This window comes from Pleurodeles waltl, chromosome 6 (assembly GCF_031143425.1).
Source record: "Pleurodeles waltl isolate 20211129_DDA chromosome 6, aPleWal1.hap1.20221129, whole genome shotgun sequence".
Lineage (NCBI taxonomy): Eukaryota > Metazoa > Chordata > Amphibia > Caudata > Salamandridae > Pleurodeles > Pleurodeles waltl.
Genome location: NC_090445.1, coordinates 1,565,661,719 through 1,565,681,260, shown reverse-complemented (window position 1 = coordinate 1,565,681,260; position 19,542 = coordinate 1,565,661,719). Strand labels below are relative to the sequence as shown.

The window sequence follows — 19,542 nt, the reverse complement described above, 5'->3', positions numbered from 1 at the left end:
AAATGTAGACATATTTAAACATTGCCGATTTAATAGAATAGTTGTGAAAAAATTTAGTGAGGGGAATGAGGATTCCGCCTCACCCACCCCCCAATGTGGGGGGCAGGGGCGCAGCATTAAAAAGTTTGTAGACCACTGCTCTGTAGGGCAGAAACCCCTGAAGCAAGACTGTTACTGCCATTGACCACTTCAGGAGCCTTTGCCTTTGTTTAGGGCTTGTGAGTGGAATCCACTGGACAAGCACCCTGTACCATGACCTGCCTCTGGGGAATCCTTTGGTATCCACCGCCTCACAAAACTCATTGTCAAAGGCCATTACTGAGAGGGAATCATACTCTACATATGTCTCGGAGCCCTGCTTACTAACTTTAGGAATTGATTAGCACTCCTAGTGTATCCTTGAAGCTAGTTATGGTACTGGCACACGCTCAGTACATTTGGGAGCCCAGGGGGCTTAATTGTGGGTGCAAGCCGGGACACTGTATCTATGGGGAATGAAACCTTGGCTACAACCTCTTGGTGAAAATTCAGCAGTTCACCTTGCCTTGTGGAGTATTGACATGAGGAGCATCAACGCTGCATTGCTAAGGGAGGAAGTAGGATACAGACCCTGCTTGGGGGCCTAATACTCGTGGTGCAATACAGGTCGGTAAGTCTCTGCAGGTGGCCCCTCTGTTCTCCACTATTCATTTCATAAGCAGAGGCCACACATGTCGGTTGGGGACAGGGTGGGGGGGTGGGTTGGTGGGGGGTGGGGGGGGCAAACTTGAGTCTCTGTGGCCGTAAGTCAGCCACTGCTGATGTCTTTGTTGCTCTAAAAGGTTATTTATCTGCTATCTCGGCATTTTTTAGATTGCCTGATCAAGCTTCTTTGTTTAAGTCTCCTACTGTTACGAGGTTCTTAAAGATCTTACTCATATGTTTCCTCCATCCCCATTTATTATGCCACAATGGGATTTGAATTTAGTTCTGACATTTCTGATGCACACTCCTTTTGAGCCTCTCCACAATTGTCCTCTCAGTCTTCCCACCTTAAAAACAGCCTTCCTTGTGGCTATAACATCTTCCTGCAGGGTGAGTGAGCTGCAGGCATTGTCATCTAAGCCATTCCACCTTGCCATCCATCCTGACAAAGTGGTGCTTCGCACTAGGGCTTCCTTTTTGCCAATAGTGGTTGCGCCCTTTCATGTAGGCCAATCAATCATTTTGCTTACTTTTCAAGCACCTACACATCCTTCTAGGGAAGAGGAGAGACTCCACCGCCTGGACCCAGAAAAAGAGTTGGGGCTCTACCTTGATCGTACAAAAGAGTTCCGGGTGGATGATCAACTCTTTGTTGGTTATGTGGATGCGAAGAAAGGTCAGGCAATGCAGAAGTGAACTCTCTCCCGATGGATTGTACTCTGCATTAAAATCTGCTGAGCATTGGCCAAGAAGCAACCACCATAAGGTTTGCATGCTCATTCTACCAGATCTACAGCTGCGACCACTGCATTAGCATGTGGAGTTCCAGTCCTTGATATCGGTCAGGCGGCAACATGGGTATCTCTGCACACATTTACCAAACACTACTGTCTGGACAGTCAGGTTTGTACGGATGGGTACTTTGCCCATTCAGTCCTGCAGAACTTCCTAGTATGTTCTTAGTTCACAGACCCACCCCTGGGGATGGTATGGCTTGGGTATCTATTCTAAGGTAAGGAATCTGCTACTAGATGTCTCTGTCAGATGGAGAAGTTACTTACCTTCAATAACACTTTATTTGGTAGAGACAATATCTAGTTGCAGATTCCTTACAGACCCATCCATCCTTCCCGCTCTGCAAGCTGATTTCTGTGGGCTGGGACTCCCCTTTTAGGGCCTTAGTTTTGATGCACCAGTGGTCGGTGTTCTTCATGGCTCTGTGCTTCTGGCGTGGAAAGTCTTGAAAAGAAACTGGGAGTTTGTCATTACGAACTCCACAGTCCCCTAATGGCTTCACTGAATACTGGGAAGTTTAGTATCGAACTTCTCAGCAAACTAAACCCTTACTGATGCCAGTGTGGGATTTATTAAAAAATGCACACAGACGGCATCTTAGAGATGCCCCCTTTATTTTACCCAATCCTCTAATGTAAGAATGACTGGTCTGTGCCAGCCTTCCACTAGCAGATGAGTTTCTGACCACATGGGGTGAGGGCATTTGTGCTCTCTGAGGCCAGAAACAAAGCCTGCTGTGGGTGGAGGTGCTTCACACGCCCCCCCCTGCAGGAACTGTAAGACCTGGCGGTGAGCCTTAAAGGCTCAGGCCTCGTTTTACAGTGCCCCAGGACACTCCAGCTAGTGGAGATACCTGCCCCCGCCACACTCCCCTGGACAAAGCCCCAGCTTTTGGCAGCCAGTTTGGCTGGAAACTTAGGAAAAACAAGGAGGAGTCACCACTTCAGCTCGGACCACCCCTAAGGTGTCCAGAGCTGAAGTGACCCCCTCCCGGCAGAATCCTCCATCTTGGTTTGGAGGACAGGGACCAATAGGGATAGGAATGTGCCCCCCTCCCCAAGGGGAGTGGACACAAGGAGGGTGTAGCCCCTCTCAGGGACAGTAGTCATTGGCTACTGCCCTCTGACCCCTGTAACCCCCCTAAATTTTGTTTTTAAGGACTTCCCTGAACCCAGCTCACCAGATTACTGGCGACCTGACAAGGAGGATTGCTTTGCTGAAACCCCCGGCAGAGAAAAAGGAAGATGACAACTGTTTTGTCCCCAGCCCTACAGACCTGTCTCCTGCATCAAAGAACCTGCAAAAGACCAGCGACACATCCAGCGGGACCTGCGACCTCTGCCCAACTCCAGAGGACTTCCTTGCAGCCAAAGGGACCAAGAACTCCTGAGGACAGTGAGAAAAACCTACAACCAAGGACTCCCACCTCACTCCGGATGGGTGAGTCCTGACCTCTGTGCACCCGACGCCTACAACCCGTGTCCAGGTGGTCCACCCGATAAGAGAGGGTTCCCAGGCAATTGTGAGCAAGTGCCCACCCTGGGTTGACCTCTCCACGACGAGGACCCTCCTGACCGTGAAGCTTTGGACAAAGATATCTGACGCCTTAAAAAACACGGCACCCGCAACCCCCAGGCCTTGGAGAAACCGACCCCTGGAGCCTCTTCGTTCAGCAGGCAGCCCTCCTCCCTGCCCGAACATGTGATGTGCCTGAGACCCCCCCTGCACCTCGCCTGCAGCCTCTGAGTGACCCCCCAGGGTCTCCTCACAGACCAGCATTGAAAACCCTACCCAAAATCCTGTTTGCACTCTGCACCCGTCTGCCCCTGTGCTGCTGAGGGTGTGTATTTGGGTCCTACTTGTGGTCCCTCCATTGCTCTTTCAATCCCTTCTGGTCTGCCCTCTGAGATGCGGGTACTAACCTGCAGGCAGGCCTGATTCTGAGTACCCCCTGTCTCCATAGGAGCCTGCGTTAAAATTGATCAACTTTGACCTCTGCAGCCGACCGGCCCCTTGTTGCTGGTGGTGGGTGTTAGGGGTTAACTTGAATCCCAACCGGTGGATTTCTGAAAAACCCGAGACTGAAACTAAGTGTTGTACTTACCGGTAAACCAAACTAACTTTTCTTCCCCTCAGGAAATGTTTCTTAAAATTGCACTGTGTCCATTTTTAAAATAGATAATTGCCAATATTTCAAAAACTGTATTACTTACCGATTTTCAAACAAATTACTCTTAATACCTGTGTGAAATACGAAACGTTTAAAGTACCTACCTGCAACTTGAATCTTGTGGTTCTAAAAATAAATTAAGAAAATATATTTTTGCTATATAAAAACAATTGGCCTGGAGTTAAGTCATTGAATGTGTGCTTCTTCTATTGTCTGTGTGTGTACAATAAATACTTTGCACTACCCTCTGATAAGCCTAACTGCTCGACCACACTACAACAAAAAAGAGCATTACAATTATCTACTTTAGCCTCTGTTAAGCCTCTGGGGAACCCCTGGACTTTGTGCACAATATATCTTACTTTGATATGATATATACAGAGCCAGCTTCCTACAATTTTTACTTGGGCTAGTGTAAATAGCTACTTATCTAGCAACCACAAATTTTGGACATGATATAGACTACACGGATGATGCCCAGGAAGTATTCTATCACTAGATCTCAAGGCCTAATGAATACTAAAAGGACAGCTAACTAGGCTTTCGAGTATGTTCCACTGGCAAAGCAGTCCATCAATGTGCAGTTGGAGTTTTGCTTCTTAAAAAATAACTTGAATGCATCATTGTAACAAATCCGAAGGTGCAACATACTCCTACTGTTTTGAATGGATTACCTTTCAAGATTTGCAAGACAGAGACCCTTATCTTTTATTTACGTATGTTTGCTCTAAACTCCGATTTTAGGAGGGAGATTTAGGTGGTCATTTCAACTTCGTCGGTCTTTTGCGAAGTGGGTGGCAAAAGACCACCAGTGTTGGCGATCAGTAGACAGCCGTATTACGAGTCCCCTACGAATTTCTGCCCATAAAAAGGCAGAAATCCGACAAGTCGTACTGTGAAGGTCTTTACTGCTGGGACCGCAGCGGTAGGACCGCCGCTGCGAGTGTGGCAGTCTTGAGACCGCCACACTCGTAACGAGGGCTTTAGTCTGAAAAATAAGTAGTTCAACATAATTTCACTTACTTATTTTTTAAGTTGCATCCATATGTGTTGGATATTGCAGGGGAAATCTTGCAACCTTTAAATAATATGCAAAAGAAAGAGCTGAGAAGTGCTTTTTTTTTTTTTTTTTTTTTTTTTTTTTTTTTATAAATACCGGAATTCTTCTGCAAGTTCTGAATAGCCCAGACCAAACTTGCACAGTCTTGGACTACTCTGAGCCGCAGTGGAAGAAATAAGTATTGTGTGACATATTGATAATTGACAGTTATATAGTCTGTGATCTGCACAGACCTTGGGATGAAAGGTATTTAGTTTTCAGAACGCTTTTTTATTTTTTTTAAATTAAATAAGTACATTTGCAATGAATAAACTAATATGTCTGAATATATAACCATAGATGATAAATTGTTTGCTGTCTTGGAGAGATTTTTAGGCTCACCACAGAAGCTGGCTTGTTTTAAAGGTAAGAAGTAATGAAGAATAACTATATATTGTCTCTGACCATAAGCAAGCAGTAGGACTATACAGGAAAATGTCTTCATAGCTTCTAGTTCACAAGCCAGCTCAGACATTACAGATCTAAACAGAGCAGTGCAAATAAATAAATGCAATTCTAAAAAAGCAAGTTAAAATGTATTGGTGAGCCTAGCTGGTGGGGGACTAAATTCCATGCCTACCAGCTTTTCAGAGGGAGACCAGCAAGGCCGACATATGTGACCCTTCATCTTAATAACCTAACATATGCTTTGCTTAGCTGACCAGTGAAAGTCCTCAATATTCAAAATGGATACTGAGGATAATACGTAGGCATACTGGCAAGAATGCATTTTAACTTCCTTTTTTTGTTTTTATATGTGTTCCACGTTCCCATAAGTCCTATGTTAGAAGGAGTAAACATTACCCTTTGCCTCACTGAACAAAATACAATCCCTCCAAGGTAGTGGCAAGCAAGACTGTATGTAGAGATAAGGGAATCTCCTTGTTTTGTTGTGCTGTGTACTAAGAAATGTTTTGCAGTCAGTTTGAATGATAAAGTAAGAGTCAGTTTTGAAAGCTTGCAAATAAACAGTTTGGTTAAGCTAATTAAGATGTTACTTTCTTGAATTAATGTATATCAACATATACTCTTGGTTCAGCTTGCATAAAAAAACAAAACAGGACCCATTACCAAGGCAAAGACAGCAAACAGTGGCACAAGCTAACTTCCATCAAGGAATCTGATGAACAGCTTGTTGTGTGAGGGTGGATGGAGTATAGGTATACCAACCTAACGATGCAGCCTAAAAGATATTATTTGTGGCAGCATTGTTCACTTTGATACTGTCTCATCCTGAACGTTTCGGCTTTTAAGCCTCAAGGTAGTGGGTGGCTAGAACTATGTTTTTTCCTTTTTAGGTCTCATGTAAAGAAAGCTTTCTCTGTCTTTAGGCAAACCTATTGATTCCAGTATAAAACATACCCAGAGTGGACTTTGGGTCTGCCCTACCTTATAATTGAAGGTTTTGTTGTCTGTCTCCATTTTATACTCTTTGTTTGATGGTGTCCATCCTGTTATTGTGTTTGTTCCACCCAGGGGCCTTTCAGTCTGTGTTCATATTGAATTAGTTATATTGTTCCACTGCATGCCTTAGTGGACTTGTATGTAGCATTCTGCACTCCATAGGAGTTCATGTGTTTCTTTGCTCTCCATGCTACCTTTTTCAGTGACTCACACGCCCGCTCAAAAAAATTTAGCAAATCCAATTGTTCAGCCTCATAAAACCAAGACCTATTGGCTTTTCCGATGCTTGTTGTTTTTACTCGGAAGCTTTTTGGTAGGAGTTTGTTAAACCATGAGGGTTAAAATAGTAAGGAATGAGTGGCATTCACTCTATTCTGAAATTCTCCACCTGTCATTCTTTCTGCCTTTTTGTTATTTTATCTTTTTTTTTTTATTTAAAAGTATTTTATCACAGTTTTTTTTAATGTGCTATGTCTGATATTTGAAGGATTGTCTATAAGAGGCACAATCATCTTTCAGTTTGATTGGACTGCTCCAGTTATCCAAATGTCCTGGGCTACAGATAATATGTTCTCCTCACAGTAGCTTTGTAAACATTCTCTCTTTTGGAAAATTATCCAGATATAGTCAAAATGATCACAAATTGAATTTGTCATACTGCATTGCTTGTAATTTGCCATTTTGAAGTGTGTAAACACTTCATCTTTTAAATTGTTAAGCATTCATATGTGAAGCTGTTGAAATTAATAGTTCTTCTTTTCCCTCAATAAAAATCTTTTTTTTTAAACACAGATTGGAAGAAAGTTGCTTGCTGGATAATCATTCTGACATACACACTAGTGCTAATGAAGAAGGAAAGAACATCGTTGAAGATCTTAAAAACATGATTACGCAATTAAGAAATGAACTTAACCATTTTAAAAATCGGGATAATATAATAAAACAAGAAATTGGATTGCAGACCTCTTTCAATGAAAACAAAAACTTTTCCCCAGATCACCAATTTGTACATAGGAAATCACAAGTAAAACCATTGGATGTGGAAGGTAATCAAATTCAGCCTGCTGGTGAAGAGGATCATATTCCACAAGCACCCACTTCGAAAGAGAACTACAAAGTAGTTGAGGATCAAGTACCTGTGGTTTCAAAAGGAATGAGTTATACTAACGTAAAACACAAAGTAAGTCTACAAATATTTTGTTTTTGTCTGACTTGCTAAATAATAGATATAAAGTTACTTACTTGTAATCCTCGTTCACCATTTTTCATTCTCCTTAAATTCATAAATGCTAAATGTCTCTGGTTTGGTGACTTAGTTCAGAATACATGACAGAAGGAAATCTATTCTCAAAATTTAGGTAGCAAATACATTTTGGGCTTTACTTTTTTATTAGTTATGCTTGAATTAAAAGAGGAACTGTGCTTCTTTTTTTTTCTTTTCCAGCCCTCTCTTTAAACAATGAGGGGAAACAGTTGCCTTAGACCGTAAGCTGTTCAGAAATTCCATAATAAATTGCTTTGCCAGTTATCCTCAGTTTTTGTTCAGCTCTGTGAGACAAAATAATTATAAATGCCTTCTCTTTATAAAGGCCTGTGGTGTTATAAGCTTTTAATTTTTACATTTTCCATCATGGAATCTTCATTAATATTCATAACCACTATCTAAAATAGGTAGATCAGCCTGAGGAAGTGGGGTTGGCAAGCCAATTGAACCACAGAACCATAGCATCCATTAAAGTTAGTGATATCAAAGATTTATTAACTTATTCCTCTTGTATGGAGACGGTGGTTAACAAGTCACTGCAGCAAAATGTCTTTTCAGCCAGCCTTGATGTAGCAGTCAAGTAGAGGACGAGGGAGAGACAAAGATAGACAGAAAGATGTCAAAATAATAACCATAAGCATTTCACAGAGAAACCTATCGTACTTGCGTGTCTCCTATGGTGTCAGACTTAAGACACAAGTGTCCTGTGGATACATCGACAGACCTCTATATTTTTGCTTTACAAATCTCTCTAATGAAGTAATACCTGATAGACAACACCAAAACGTATTGCATTTTTTGCACTAGGGAAAGAGGTCTCCACTGAAGACAATATGATTTAAACAGTTCTCCGACGATAGGGAGCACTTGTTGGTCACTGACAGCATAAGGTGTATCTGTGATGCCTGGACAGGGCTCTGTCATGCCACTAGTGAGCTTTCATGTATCCCAAGGCAATCTGACTGGAGGTGAAATTTTACATCATCAAGCATCAGAAGAGGTCACAGTCGAAGAATAGGTTTCACTTCCACTCCAAGCTTCAGGCTCAATACCATGCCCATGAACAATCCACTTCTAAGTTGAAGGCTTCAATGAGTCCTAATTGAAATCTGGATGCAAGTGCAAGAAGGCGAAGCAGGACTGTTTCCCATCCTGCCAACTCAAAGTCCAGAAATGCATTCTTCAAAAGAGGCACAAGGGTGTCATGATAAAAATCACACTCCCAGATGTTTCCGCAGTCTGAACTTGGTCCCTGAGCGCCACAATTTCTTGGCCTGCAGTTCACACTGCAGAAAATAACAGCCTTCGAGGAAGCCAAGCTGCAGATCTCTGGTGTGATTCGGATCTCTGGCATGCCTTCAAGCACCATGGAGCTGCAGGGGACTCCAGTCAGGGGTTTCCCCTGTGCCATTTTCCCCCGCAGGACCTCCTATCAGTCCCTCCTGCATTAACTTCTGCTCCAGCGCCAAGATCCATGCTGGTTCCTTCCATACTTGCACCAACACAACTTCACCAGCACTGATTGATGCAATCTCTCACCCAATGTTGACCTGATAGGCTTTGTGTGGCACTTCCTACAGTGGCTATGGAGGAGGGTGCATTGTACGCAGTGGGTGTGCGTAGGGCAGCGGAGGTCCTGGACCTGGATCTGCCTACGATGCTGGCCAAGGCTAACCTCCTGACAGAGGTTCTTCAGCCGGGGACTTCTACATTGAAACCAATGTTGCCCTTTAATGAAACCCTCATTGATGTCCTGCTGGGTATGTGGTCCAGGCCTCCAGTTACCATGGCGCCTTCTGTTCCGCTCCCCCAGATAGGGAATCCAAGAGGCTGCACCAATTCGGAAAGAAGTTTTCTTCCTCCAGCCTGGCATTGAGGTCGGTAAACACAATATGCTCATTGGGGTGTTTTCCCCATACTTTATGGGATACGGTGGTGCAGATGCTGCCTCAGATCCCGGATGATACGCGGGGCACTCTCTTCCAGGCAGTCAAAGATGGTAGAGATGCTGCCAGGTTTACCATCAGATGTGGTTTGGACATGTTTGACTCAATGTGATTTTTCTCGACAGTGTCCCTTTGATGAGACGCCTGGCTACGTATCTCTGGCTTTTCAGGGGATGTCCAGACAAACCTCATGAACATGTCCTTTGATGGGACCCGCCTTTTTGGTAAAAAGGCAGACTCGGCGCTGGAAGGACTCCCTGGCTATGGCCGAGTCCTTGGGCCTCTCGGCGACCCCTCTTCAACAGTCTATCTATTGCCCCTTTTGAAGCTTCCACAGACCAGCCACCATCCCCCACCAGGCCAACATTTTGTGCAGGTACAAGGTTGTGGTGCCTTCAGACCCAGGGTGTCGGGGCCAGAAGTCGACCACCACCCAGCCACCCCACATCTACTGCATCCAAGCCCTCCTAGTGTGATTCTGCAAGACCATGTAAGTCCAGTTAGAGGGAGGATTCAATTTCATCTCCCTCACTTATGGGACCCCCAGTCCCTGCTCTGAAACTGGACAATGGAAAGGGGAGTGGCCACTGTCCTGCCCATCACCACCCCAGGAGTAGTGCTCAGAGCTCCTCCAGAGGGTCCCAGGGTTCTGCCATCTTGTATCCAAGTTGGCAGGGAACTCTGAGAGCGTCTGAGTGGCCAGTCCAGGCAGGTGACGTCAGAGCCCCCTCCTGGTAGGTACTTACCTGGCTAGGTGACCAATCCCCCTTTCAGGGCTATTTAGGGTCTCTCTCTCTCTTGGGTCGGTCCTCAAATTTGGCTTGGAAGTCTCCAGTAGGATTCCTCTGCAACCTCCGCTTTGACTTGTTTGACTTCTGGCCACTGGAACCGCGACTGGACCCTCCAGAAACCGACAACACTGCAATCAACGAAGAAGACTCTTCTGCAACTTTGTTTCCACAGCTCCTGCCAGCTTTGCGACATTTCCCCGGCCTTGCATCCTCAGAAAACAATAACTCTTCAGCCTGCACGAGAAGAAGGAGGAATTTCCCTTGTCCCTTGGAGTGAAGGAGTCACTCCCCTGTATCTGCAGGCACCTGCTGCAACGACGACCGGCTGCATGGATCTCCCCTCATCTTGAGCTGCGTGGATCTTGCTTCACGGGTGGTGGTCCGAAGTAGTCCTCTTTAGTCCTCTCTGCCAGCTGTCCAACTTTGGTGGAGGTAAGCCTTTGCCCAACAAGCAGCTCCAGTCCCTAGCACTCCTTCCTGCGATGCTCAGCCCTCTGCGTGGTCCTGCTGCGGCATGGGATCCCTTTCTGTGTCCCCATCCTGTGGGACTCTTGTGGGTGCTGCCTCTGCTCCCATGGACTCTCTGCGATGCTGAGAGTCCCCTGTGACTCTCCCTCCTGGGTTGAGCCTTCCTGGGCCTTGCTGGTCCTCTGCAGCTCCACTTTTCCACTAACCGCAAGTGTGCCTTTACCAAGGCTTGCTGTTGGAATTCGTGCACCGACATCCATCTGCAGACTTCACTCCACCGTGGGACTTCTTCTGCATCCATTAGGAACTCTTCTCCGGCTTCAGTTGCAGTGCTGACCTGTTCTTCTTCACCGTCGACCATCTCCGGCAAGTACATCTGGGTGGGTAGTAGCTCCTACTCCTCCTGGACTCCACTGTGACTTTTGGACTTTGTCCCCTCTCTCCACAGGTCGTCTTCTTCAGGAGTCCACCGCTGTTTTTTTTGCAGTCTTGTCTGGGTGCCCTCCTTTTAGGTGGTTTGGGGGAAAATCCATTGATTTACTCCTGCTTTCCTGGTCGCTGGGGTGTACTGTGTTACTTACCTTTGTGGTTTTCTAGTACTCCCAGCTCCCCTCTACACATTCCACTTACCTAGGTAGGGGTCAAGTGTTCGCATTCCATTTCTTTTAGTATATGGTTTGGGCTCCCCCTAGGGTCATTATTGGTTATTGCTGTTTGCACTATTTGCAAACCTTTTCTAGGCCTATTTCTGATTGTTAGTGTATATAATTAGCATATTTCTTACCTCCTATTGGAGGATTGCCCTTCTAGTATTTTGTGGTATTGTGTTCCAAAAATAAAGTACAAAAAATAAAGTACCTTTATTTTTGTACAACTGGGTGTTTTCTTTCATGTGTGTAAGTGCTGTGTGACTACAGAGGCATTGCATTAGCTTTGCATGTCTCCTAGATAAGACACTGCCTACACTTAGCCTGGCTTCTAGACACTGCCTACACTTCACTAAGAGGGGATACCTGGACCTGGTATAAGGTGTAAGTACCTTGGGTACCAACCACGCACCAGTTCAGCTTCCTATATTCAGGTTATGATGCCAATTTTACGGCTTCTATCCTGGGTGTCGGTGAGACAGACTCCAAAGCTGCTGGGCCTCATGAGCTTCTGCATCCTGTTAGTAAAAGATTTCAGATGGCATATGTGGGCTCTGCAATGGGACCTGAAGTTCCAGTGGGCACAGCTTCAGGGAAATCTCACTGGCATTGTTCATATCTCGGAGGGCACTGCAAAAGATCTGCAGTGGTGATTAGTGAACTGCGATTGGGTCAGAGGCAGACTCCTCTCCCTTCCCCAACCAGATTTTACAATAGTGACAGATGAGTCACTTCTGGGATGGGGTCGCTATATGGGAGACGTGGAGATCCAGAGGCCTCTGGTCTCCGGCGCCGGACTCCATATCAACTTACTGGAGCTCCAGGCAATCCGACTAGCATTGAAGGCACTTTTTCCTGTTGTCAAAGGTAAGATAGTGCATGTGTTCATGGACAACACATCTGTATTGTGGTACTGCAACAAGCAGGGTGGTGTGGGGTCGTGGAGCCTTTGTCAAGAGGCCTTGTTCCTCTGGACGTCGCTGGAACAGCAGGGCATAACCCTTGTGGTTCAACGCCTGGCATGTTCTCTGTACGCCAGGGTGGAAGAACTCAGCCGTCGATACTTAGTGTATCACAAGTGGCATTTCCATCTGGAGATGGCACAAAGGCTCTTTCAGCAGTAGTGAGATCCTTGGTTAGATCTGTTTGCCTCTGCAAAGAATGTGCAATGTCCGCAGTATTGCGCATTGGAGTTTTCACGGCGGTACTCACTCAGCAACGCTTTTTGTCACGAGTAGAGCTCAGGCCTCCTGTACGCCTTTCCACCCATACCACTTCTGCTCAGAGTTTTCAAGAAGATCAAGAACGACTGGGCCCGAGTAATCCTGGTAGCTCTGAACTGGGAACAGCGAGTCTGGTATTGCGGACTTCTGAAAATGACCATCGATCCTCAAATCAGGCTGCGCCTTCGGGAAGATCTTCTGTTGCAGCAGCAGGGGAAGGTTCTCCACCCAAACCTGCCAGCTCTGCTCCTTCAAGCTTGGAGATTGAGTGGCGCAGTTGATAGTCTTCAGACTTCCTCCCGAAGTCTGTAAAGTTATTCTGGCGGCCACGCGGCCCTCCACCAAGACGGTATATGCCTGCAGTTGAAAATGCTTTGTATATTATTGTACAAAAAGATCTATTGATCTTCTTTCTGCTTCTCTCTCTGACATTCTTCTTTGTCATATCCCTGGCCCAGAAGGGCTCTGCATTGGGTGCTCTCAATGGGTATCTTTCTGCCTTATCGGTGTTCCTTCAGCTGCCTAATCAGCCTTCATTATTCAAATCTGCAATTATAAATAGATTTCTTAAAAGGCTTGTACATATGTATCCTCCTATGCCCTTTGTCATGCCTCAGTGGGACTTAAATCTGGTCCTCACTTTTCGCATGTGCTCTCCATTTAAGCCACTGCAGAACTGTCCCCTCTGGCTGCTCACCATCAAGACAGCCTTCTTAGTGGCAATAACATCTGTCAGGAGGTTGAGTGAGATGCAGGCTCTCTCATCTAAGCCGCCGTATCTCACCATGTTCCCAGACAAGGTGGTATTTCAAACTTGTGCCTATTTCCTCCCCAAGTTGGTGACCCCATTTCACCTGAGTCAGAACATCACCCTTCCCACCTTCTTTGCTCCACCGTATCCGTCTAAGGAAGAGGAGCGACTTCAGCAGCTGGACCCAAAAAGAGCATTGTCGTTCTACCTTGACCTCACAAAAGAGGTCCGGGTGGATGACCAACTCTTTGTGGGGTACGTAGGAGCAAAGCAAGGTCAGGCAGTGCAGAAACTAACCATTTTGTGCTGGGTCGTTCTCTGCATTAAAATCTGATATGCGCTGGCAAAGAAGCAGCCTCCTGAGGGCTTGAGAGCTCATTCCACAGGGGCAAGACTGCTACCACTGCGTTAGCACGAGGCGTCCAGTCCTGGACGTCTGTCAGGCAGTGACCTGGGCGTCCTTACACATGTTGGCAAAACATTGCTGCCTGGAGAATCAGGTCCACAAAGACGGACACTTTGCCCATTCGGTCCTGCAGGAGTTTTTAGTGTGAGAAGATCTGTCCGCAGCCCACCACCAGGAGGTTATGGCTTGGGTATCTATTCTAAAGGTAAGGAATCTGCATCTAGAAGTCTCTACCATATGAACAAGTTACTTACCTTCCGAAACGCATTTTGTGTTAGAGACTCTATCTAGCTGCAGATTCCTTACCTCCACCCATGCCTCCCCACTCTGTGGACACTTCTGCTTGGGTTAGGGAGTGTCCCTTCCAGGGTCCTAGTTTTTGGCACAGACAAACTGTTGGTTCTTTTCATGGCTCTACGCTTCTGGCGTGGAAGTTTGTGGAAAAGTGACTGAGATATGTGCACCTGGGTGGTGCCTTTATAGGCAAGCGTGACGTCACAGATAGCTTCATCGACGCAGACGATGCCGCATGGATTTGAACGACTCCACCCGACAGCGCCCTGGTATTGCTCTGCAAAAGTTCTGGATTCCAAGCTGATGCCAGGAAATTCTAACAGTAAGGAATCTGCAGCTAGATAGTCTCTACCAGATAATAAATTACTGAAGGTAAGTAACTTGTTCTCATTGACCAGGAGCATGCAGACAAGATAGGCCTAGATGCAGCTAAATCTGGCTTTGAAGAGGGCACCTAATACTGAATGGATCGACTGTCAGGAACTGGATCTTGATTATCTAGCTAATGCTATATGTTGGCTGTAACCTGGGGTGCGTTTTTTGTAACCCTCAACTTTGAGCATGTCCCTGATGTTGACACTTTTAATGTTGCAGTGTTGGTAGTCTCTGTATTATGTCTCAATATCAAAAGAATTGTGACCAAGAAAGACTTGGAAGTATTTTTTTTTCTTTTGCCTTAATCATGCATCCTTGGGGTCCTTTGACATCCAGCAATATCTCCTCTTGTCTGATGGGCTCCAGGTACCCTTTGAGTTCCTTGGTAAGGGTACTAAGTGATAGAGGCTCTAGTAGCAGATTCCTTACCTTTGAATTTCACCCAGCCGCCAGACTAGATCTGGAGATTTTCATGAGCATTACTCCTAAGTGCTGGTAGGTGGCATCTGTTGGCACTGCATCCATCGTCATCCATGCTGGATATGACGTTGCGGTTCCTATCTAAGTGCCACCCTGATGCGCCGATGTCAGTTCTTTTCTTTCCGTGTCAGCCAGTGCAGATCTGAAAACAGCTACCCCACTGCCAGTTTTTGACTGTTTTATTTTTACTTTTGGTGGAAAATTCTTTCCAGTGTTGTACTCATGGTGCATCGAGGATGTCTTCTAGAAGGAGCGTCTTCAAGCCCCATGGATCATGTTATCAAGCCACGTCCGTGACAGATCCGCATCTTATATGCCCTTGGTGCCTGGAGCGCAACCATGTGCCGAAGGTCGTGCTCTGAGTGTCAGGCCATGCGTCCAAAAGCTTTGAGGGATCTGTCCCTAAAGCTGATGACGGCCCAACGCTTGAGTTCCTGCAAGTCAGGATCTCTGTTAAAAGGAAGGTCTTGGGATTGATTGCGGAGTCCTCCATCGTCGTTGTCCCACTCAAAGTCCTTGGTGCGATCGGGTAAGTCAAGGCATAAGAAGAAGTCTAAGAAATCAAAGCGTTCTTTGACCTCTCATCAGTCTGCTGATGAGACAAGGGAGCGTTGACGTTCTAGGCCTTGCTCGACGGAGCCTGGGCGGACTCCGCTCCTCCCTGAGTTTCCGGGAGCCGGAGTCACCCCTGCCCAACTCAGAGTTTTACTGGGTCATTTTTTGGCAGACCGACACCGCTGGAGAGCCTTCGGGCCCCACAGAGTCAGAAGGTGCCCCTTCGGGTTTTGTGCCAAAAGCTTCAGCCTTGGTGCTAGGGGCACCTAGGGATCCAGCCGTGGTTCCAGATTGGTGTCAGTCGTACCACCCGACCTTCCATGACGCTACTCCAGATGATGATGCTTCCTGTGCCGTTTGCACCCACGGGCTGTGCCACCTCAATTGTAATCCCCAACTTAGACATGGAGCTGGATGGGCATTGTACAACGCTGATTCCGACGCCAGCAGGAGCCTTGCGTCCTTGGTCAAATACTGAGTCCTTTTCTCAGGGATTAGATTTCAGGGATGAATGGGAGGGGCTCAGCTTGAGGAAGAACCCATGGACTGGCGTACAGACTTGAGTGAAGCCAGCCGACTGGCTACTTCTCCAGATACTGGCATGCTTTCTCCCCCTACCGTGGCTGCGGAAGAGGGATCTTTCCTACTCTGTGGTGGTGAGGAGGGTGGTTGACGTCCTGGAGCTTGAGTTGCTGTTGGTGGCCGTCAGGACTAATCTCTTGACTGAGGTAATACATCCAAAGGCTTCCACCTCAGAACCCCTGCTCTTGTTTAATGAGGCCCTCACAAACTTCCTACTGATACCTGTTCCAAACCAAGCACAGATGCTCCTGTGAACAGGACAATTACTCACCTCCATCATCCTGCTCCGGGGGCCCCAAGTTTCTTGACACAACACCCCACACCTGAGAACTTGGTTATCCAAGCCTCTACCTCCGAGGGGGCATTCCCTTCCACCCCCCCTGGATAGGGTGCCCAAAAGGTTGGACTCACTTGGGAAGATGTTTTCCTCTGCCAGCCTTCAATTGCGGCCCATAAACACCTCATGCCTTTTGGGCTTTTATTCCCACATGCTAGGGGATTCGGTTGCGGAAGTGCTGCCACAGGTCCCGGAGGAGGCTCCAGTTGTATTCTCTCAGGCTGGTGCCAAAGGAGGGATGCAGCGAAGTTCACAATCCATTGCGGACTGGATACAACTGACTCGCTGGGCAGAGTGGTTCAATTGGCAGTGGCCTTGAGGCGCCATGCCCTGGCTTAGGACGTCTGGCTTTTCAGGGGCTGTTCAAGCTTCCTTGATGGACATGCCCTTTGATTGCACCCGTCTCTTCAGAGACAAGGCAGATTTGGTGCTCGAGTGCTTTAAGGATTCTTGAGTTACAGCCAGGATCTTGGGCCTTGCGGCAGCCCCACATCCACCTCAGTCTGCCTTTCACCCCTTTCGTGGCTATGGAAGGGGCCTTCAACCGTGTCCATTCCCGGCCAGCCTCCGTACACCACATGCTGCCCAACCTCTGCGTGGCCGAAGGCGTGGGATCCGCCGACCTCGTGGATAGTGGTCTGGACAGTCCCATGCCCCCCATCGGCAGCAGCCTCTAAATCTTCCTAGTCTCTCACCACCAAGAGCCAGTTGGCGGCAGGATTCACCATCACTGCTCCTCTGGCAGTCCATCCTATCAGACAGGTGGGTTTTGCAGATAGTCGATGGGGCTACTCCCACCCCCTTGAGACTTCACCTTCATCCATGCCACCATCCTACGATCACAGAACTGGATGGTAGCGTTTGATTTGCAGGATGCTTATTTCCATATTCCCGTCCTGCCTGCCCACAAACGTTACTTGTGGTTCATGGTATGCCACAAGCACTCTTTCAGTTCACCGTGCTCCCCTTTGGCACCTCTCTGGGGGTTCACCATGGTGATGACGGTTGCAGCTCATCTGTGCAGATCGGGGGTTACAGTCTTCCCCTGTTTCGACTGGCTTTTGAAGGCGGGCTCGCCCCAGGCTGTCATCTCCCACCTGCAGAGTATGGTGGACATCTTGCATTCGCTGGGGTTCATTCTAAATGTGCAGAAGTCACACCTGCCTCCTTCTCAGACGCTCCTTTTCATTGGAGCTGTTTTGGACACAGTGGGGTTTCGTGCTTATTCTGCAGGCATCGATTCCATGATATTCAGGCTATTGATACCAATGTTTCAGCATGTCTTCTGGAATTCGTTGAGAATGACTCTGAGGCCTTTGGGCCTCATGGCCTCCTGCATCCTGCTGGTGAGACATGCCAGATGATATTTGCGTGCTCTGCATTGGGACCTGAAGTTCCATTGGGTACAGCAGAAGATGAATCTCTCCAACAAGGTCCAGATCTTGGAGGAAACTGCAAAACATCTGCAGTGGAGGTTAACAAATCACATTTGGGTCAGAGGCAGATCCCTCTCCCTTCCTCAACCAGATCTGACAATAATGACGGATGCATCACTCCTGGGATTGGGCAGCCATCTGGGAGAGGTGGAGATCAAAGGCATCTGGTCTCTGGCAAAATCCAGACTCCTCATCAACCTGTTGGAGCTCCTTGCGATCTAGATAGCATTAAAAGCATTTCTTCCCTCTATCATGGGAAAGATGGTAAAGGTGTTCGCAAACAACACCACTGCCATGTGGGCTGCACAAGCAGGGAGGGGTGGGGGGTCGTGGGCTCTTTCTCCAGAGGCTCTGTGCCACTGGATGTGACTGGAACAGCAGGGCATATCCCTAGTGGTTCAATATCTGGCAGGATCTCTGATTGCCAGAGCAGATGGACTCAGCTGAAAATATCTAACTGAGCACGAATGGCGTCTCCGTCGGGAGGTGGCGCAAGGTCTCTTTCCCCAGTGGGGGAGAGCCTTGGTTCGATCTGTTCGCCTCCTCGGGGAACGTGCAATATCAGCAGTTTTTCACGTTGGAACTTCCAGGGCAGCAATCCCTTGGAGACACTTTTAGTCTTGAGTGGAACTCAAGCCTCGTGTACGCCTTTTTGGCCCTACCACTTCTGCCCAGAGTCCTCAAGAATATCAGGAACAACCGGGGCCAAATAATCCATGTGGTTCTGGACTGGGCACGGAGAGTCTGGTATACCGAGCTGTTGAGCATGCCCATCGATCCTCCGATCAGACTGCCCCTTTGGAAGGAACTTCTGTCTCAGCAGCAGGGGAGGGTTCACCACACAAACCTGTCCACTCTCTGCCTTTTTGCGTGGAGATTGAAAGGTGACAGTTGACAGGTTTTGCCCTCCCTCCCAATCTCTGTAATGTAATCTTGGCATTCAGGCATCCCTCCACCAAAACTATATACGCCTGTTGTTGGAAGAAATTTATGTGACGGGGCACAGTTGATTTGTTTTGTTTTTTTCTCTCTCTCTCTCTCTCTCTCTCCCTCTCTCTCTCTCGCTCTCTCTCTCTCTCTCTCTCTCTCTCTCTCTCTCTCTCTCTCTCTCTCTCTCCATTTTCCTTGCCCAGCAAGGCTCTGCTACAGTCACTCTAAAAGGTTATTTGTCTGATATTTCTGCCTTCTTGTGGTTGCCTGATCAACATTTGTTCAAGTCCCCTCTTGTACATAGGTTCCTCAAAGGTCTTATGCATCTTTATCCTCCATCCCCATTTGTTATTGAATTTGTTTTTGACATTTCTGATATGCACTCCTTTTGAGCCTCTCCACAATTGTCCTCTCAAGCTTCTCACCTTAGCCTTTCTTGGGGCTATTACATCTTTCGGTAGGGTCAGTGAGCTGCCTGCATTGTCATGTAAGCCATCCTACCTTTCCATCTATCCTGACAAAGTGGTGCTTCGCACTAGGGCTTCCTTTTCACCAAAAGTGGTCATGCACTTTCATGTAGGCCAATCCCTCACCTTGTCTACTTTTTGCCAACATCCTTGTAAGGAAGAGGAGAGATTCCACCGCTGGGACCCAATAAGAGCGTTGGTGTTCTACCTTGATCATACAAGAGAGTTCCAGGTGGACGATCAACTCTTTGTCGGTTATGTGGGTGTGAAGAAGGGTCGGGCAGTGCAGAAGGGAACCACCTCCCGATGGGTCGTACTGTGTATTAAAATCTGCTACGTCCTGGCCAAGAAACAACCACAATGTTTGCATGCTATTTCTACCAGAGCTACAGCATGTGACCACTGCGTTGGCATGCGAAGTTCCAGTCCTTGACATCT

At 47.2% G+C, this 19,542-nt stretch overlaps 1 protein-coding gene across 1 annotated transcript in view; it reads left to right on the top strand.

Moving 5' to 3' along the window:
* CDK5RAP2 (CDK5 regulatory subunit associated protein 2) overlaps positions 1–19,542 on the top strand; it is a 687,227-nt gene that overhangs the window by 462,420 nt on the left and 205,265 nt on the right. The window contains exon 22 of the mRNA XM_069241280.1: positions 6,945–7,332. Coding sequence (XP_069097381.1) covers positions 6,945–7,332 — 388 coding nt within the window. The remainder of the gene's footprint in view (positions 1–6,944; positions 7,333–19,542) is intronic.